General features: G+C 35.1%; 1 protein-coding gene across 1 annotated transcript; it reads left to right on the forward strand.

Moving 5' to 3' along the window:
- Window positions 1-1,070: 1,070 nt before the first annotated feature.
- On the forward strand, window positions 1,071-3,428 carry LOC7476779 (BAG family molecular chaperone regulator 1). Its single transcript, XM_002321838.4, has 4 exons — window positions 1,071-1,917; window positions 2,125-2,381; window positions 2,476-2,622; window positions 2,727-3,428. The coding sequence occupies exons 1-4, from the start codon at window positions 1,692-1,694 to the stop codon at window positions 3,168-3,170; spliced, it is 1,074 nt and encodes a 357-aa protein (XP_002321874.2). The 5' UTR covers window positions 1,071-1,691; the 3' UTR covers window positions 3,171-3,428.
- Window positions 3,429-4,142: the final 714 nt, after the last annotated feature.

The raw sequence follows: 4,142 nt of genomic DNA on the forward strand, positions 1-4,142 counted from the left end.
TGGACAATTTAAGAGTACAATATTTCCAAAATAGTGCTTCCGGATAAATTTAACTTTAAAATAAAAAAAAAATGGAGGAAACTTTCTTAATCACCGAGACAATCTCTTAAGATTAAATAAATTTAAAACAAGTTCTTGAAGTTAATTTAAAGATAAATTAATTGGATAAAATTAATTTTATATCTTTGGAAAAAAAAATTCCAAACCATTAATGATAGACCAACAGAATTACGAGGTTAATTATTGTAATAGTATTTTTGTAGTTACAACCATTTAACAGACAGAAACCGTTCAACTAAATTTGTTGTTATTTCATAAACCCGTAACTATTGCTAATGGTATCACTAATTAATCCATAATTAATTACTCTTAAATCCTAATCTTCCCTCTCTGTAACTGCCACACCTGTGAATTAAGCAGCGGTGAAACGTCACCGGTTTTAAAGCTAAACTCACTACCAGACACGGAGACAGCAAAGACATATCCCACAAGTAACTGCCACGTGTCCAGTCTCTTTCTTACAGCAATTGACAAGACAATGATTGGGGTTACAATAAATTCCCCTAAATGCCACTAGAAGTCACACGTGTGCTTCGATGGGAAAAATCCCATCAAATCTTTACCTAGACCAACATGTTTCTTAACATTACCCCTTATTTTCTCTCTTTTTTTTTTAAATAATAATATGATTTTTTTTATAATACTAATATTTCCCTTAATTAATTTAAATATTTAGTGTCCTGTACTATTTTGGTGCATCAAATTTAATCTTTTTAATAAATTCATAAAAGGAGTCATCATATATTTCAATTAATACATACATTTACATTTAGAAAATTAATTTCTCTTGTAATTAACATTCTTTAAATTCAAATTAAAAATAATAATTCATCTATATTTTTTTCTTGAAATTTGGTAAGAGGAAATAGCATCCAAGTTTTTTTTACCTTTATACAGTAAGTTCTGGCGGCTTTTTATAGTTTTATAATATAGTTTAATAATCATCAATAATACATAGATTAATATTTAATTAGAATCTTTCTCTCTATATATAAATACGCCTTCTCTGGTCACAGCAACAGCTTAGCTAGCTGTCCACTCATTTTTTTAACAAATTTCTACATTATTTTCATTTTTTTTCCTCCTTCCTTGAAATCTCTAGAGAGAAAGAAAGAAGGAAAGAATCCCATTTCCTAGAAATTTGACTCTTCTCTTCCTTCATTTTTCATTGGTTTCTTTCAAGATTGTTGGTTCAGTGTTTCTTGAAAATCTTTGAGTTGTATATGGTTCCATTTTTGTTGAAGAGAGATCTGGCCAGGGGTTGAATTTAGCTATAGGTTTCTTGATTTCAAGGTTGTGGTTTTAGATTCTTGATTTTTTCTTGAGTTGCAAGAATTGTTTAAGATTCTTCTCTCTTTCTTGTTTTTTCTTTTGAGAGACGCCATTAGAGTAGGAGATATATGCAAGCCTAGTTAGTGTTTTTACAAGTCTACGCGTGGCTGTTAGGATTGACCTCGTGTAATGCTGGGTTTACAGCTTTCTGAAACAAGGTCTAACAACCTTTGTCTCACTTGGGTTGCTTTGGTTTCTAGCAAACGTTGTCAGGGTTCACTCTTTTCAGAGATCTAATTAGTCTCTTTGTCTCAAAGTTTAATAATTTCTTGTAAGGTGTACAAAAAGAATAAAGAAAAATGATGAGAATGAAGACTGCTAAAACAACAGGGCTGTCACAGATGAATGGTGGTTCAGCCGGTGGTGGTGCTGGAGGTGAGTGGGAGGTTAGACCAGGAGGAATGTTAGTCCAGAAGAGAAGCCCGGATTCTGATCGGACCTCTATCCCTCCACCGACAATTAGAGTCAAAGTTAAATATGGGTCAACCCATCATGAAATCAATATTAGCTCACAAGCTACATTCGGTAAGTTCTTTTCTCTTCTCTTTTTGACTTGTTTAAAAAGTTCTTAATTTTTGTTCTTTATTGTTTCTGTAACAATCCAGATGGGAGTTTAGGTTTTGTAACAGTAGTTGCTGTTCAAAATTTAGATGTCTACAGTTGCTAGAGAGAATGATTGAATGATGGTTTTGATTTTTTTAATTTTTTTGTCTGGGTTGTCCTGGGATGCAGGGGAGTTGAAGAAAATGTTGTCAGGGCCAACAGGATTGCATCACCAAGATCAGAAACTGATTTACAAAGATAAAGAGAGGGATTCAAAGGCATTTCTTGATATTTCTGGAGTTAAGGACAAGTCGAAAATGGTGCTAGTTGAGGACCCGATTAGTCAGGAGAAAAGGTTTCTTGAGTTGAGAAAGAATGCCAAGATGGAGAAGGCTTCAAAATCCATATCAGAAATCAGCTTCGAGGTTGACCGGCTAGCGGGCCAGGTATTCTATGAAATTAGGCCTTGTGTAACCTGATCGTAGAATGTTGCAGTTCTTGTTTAGTGGATATTGATCTTTTGACTGCAAATTGTTTTAGGTTTCAGCTCTTGAATCAGTAATTACCAGAGGGGGTAAAGTAGCAGAGAAAACTGTGCTTAATTTGATTGAGTTATTGATGAATCAATTGCTGAAACTAGATGGAATTATGGTCGATGGTGATGTCAAATTACAAAGGAAAATGCAGGTAATTAGCTTTGATTTTGAATTCAGTAATTGATTACTGCATAAAACATATTTATTTATTTTTCACGGTGCTGAACTTATTACTTTCCTGATGTTTTAATGAAGGTTAAAAGAGTGCAAAGGTATGTTGAGACTCTTGATATGTTGAAGATCAAGAATTCCATGGCTAATGAAAATGGAGAACAGATTAAGAATCCCATGCCTAATAGCAACGGAAACCATGCTCCAACGCAGCAGCAACACCACAAACATTCAAATGGACAAAAACTAGCCCCAATTCAAGAGCGGCAACCAAGGTATACCAATGGACACTCACTAATACCAATTGAAGAAGAACAACCACGGCACTCTTTCGATAATTTACCGATCCACCAACAAGAGCAGCCGCCAAGACATTCAGCATCAGGAGCGGTTGTCGTAACCACGCAATGGGAAACATTCGATTGCACGCCGGCACTAGTGCCGGTTCCCTCAACATCTACATCCACCCCAGCCACCAATAATCCAGCTCATCATCAGCCCAAGTTCCCTTGGGATTTCTTCAACTGAACGCCAAGACACGTAGTAGTTGTTTTCTCTTTGTGTGTGGATGTGTTTTGGATTTATCTCCAGTTGGTTTGTTATCTCCTCCATTCTTTGATGTATTTAGATTGTTTAGCAACCCCTTTAGTCTGTCTCCCATTCAGTTCAAACTGAGAATAAATGGGGTTAGCACAATAGTTGATTATTGCTATTAATCTGTTCTGTCTTGTATCCCGCTGTACTCAAATTCATTTGCCATTTTGTAATGTTCCTGGTTTTTTGACAGTGATAGATTATAAATGGACGCGCGTGCGTGTGTCTATATATATATATATATATATTAGTAGATTCTTTTCTTCAGTTCTTGGGCCATCGTTTCTCACTTCAAAGATGACTCTTGAAATTGTGTACACGACATTTCCTTGCCCTGTTCGAACAATGACCCGATTGACAAACCCTTTCTCTCGCTGCCTCATCCAAGCTGAGATTCATTGTTTTGGGGCTGAATTGAACAGTTTATAATGGTTGATGATAAATGAAGTAACCCTATAATACCTTGCTTCCTGAAGGGGCTACAAGCTGACAAAAAGAGGAGGATATTTGGCAATCCAAGTAACTAACCTCCAATCATACAAAGACAGGTCTTGATAAAGTATAGACGGAAATGATAACAGAGGATTAGTTTAACCTATTTTAAACAAGTATGTGTCTTTGTGTATGATTTGTTCTACACTTGGCACCTATTCCAAATTCAGTAACATTCCTCTTTTGGCTGCTTCCATATGATAGCTAAATATCTATTACCTAAACATTCCATAACCTAACATTAGGGGAGCAATGCACCAGTAGATCACATCGATAAACTCTCGCAACTTTTAATTTTAAAACTAGGCTAGGAAAAGGGTTGCGTCTTGATTTTTTTTTCGTTTGTTAATTTTGTTTTATTTTTTTTTAAAATTTTTTTTACTAGTTGGTCAGGTTATTTTTAGACCGGCTAAA

Source organism: Populus trichocarpa, chromosome 15, assembly GCF_000002775.5.
Source record: "Populus trichocarpa isolate Nisqually-1 chromosome 15, P.trichocarpa_v4.1, whole genome shotgun sequence".
NCBI classification, from domain to species: domain Eukaryota; kingdom Viridiplantae; phylum Streptophyta; class Magnoliopsida; order Malpighiales; family Salicaceae; genus Populus; species Populus trichocarpa.

What these genes read in the sequence shown, in the direction of transcription:
- LOC7476779 (XM_002321838.4), top strand. Translation starts at nt 1,692, where the DNA reads ATGATGAGAATGAAGACTGCTAAAACAACAGGGCTGTCACAGATGAAT. An exon ending in TAGCTCACAAGCTACATTCG is followed by an intron (nt 1,918 to 2,124) that starts GTAAGTTCTTTT and finishes CCTGGGATGCAG; the next exon opens with GGGAGTTGAAGAAAATGTTG. An exon ending in TTGACCGGCTAGCGGGCCAG is followed by an intron (nt 2,382 to 2,475) that starts GTATTCTATGAA and finishes AAATTGTTTTAG; the next exon opens with GTTTCAGCTCTTGAATCAGT.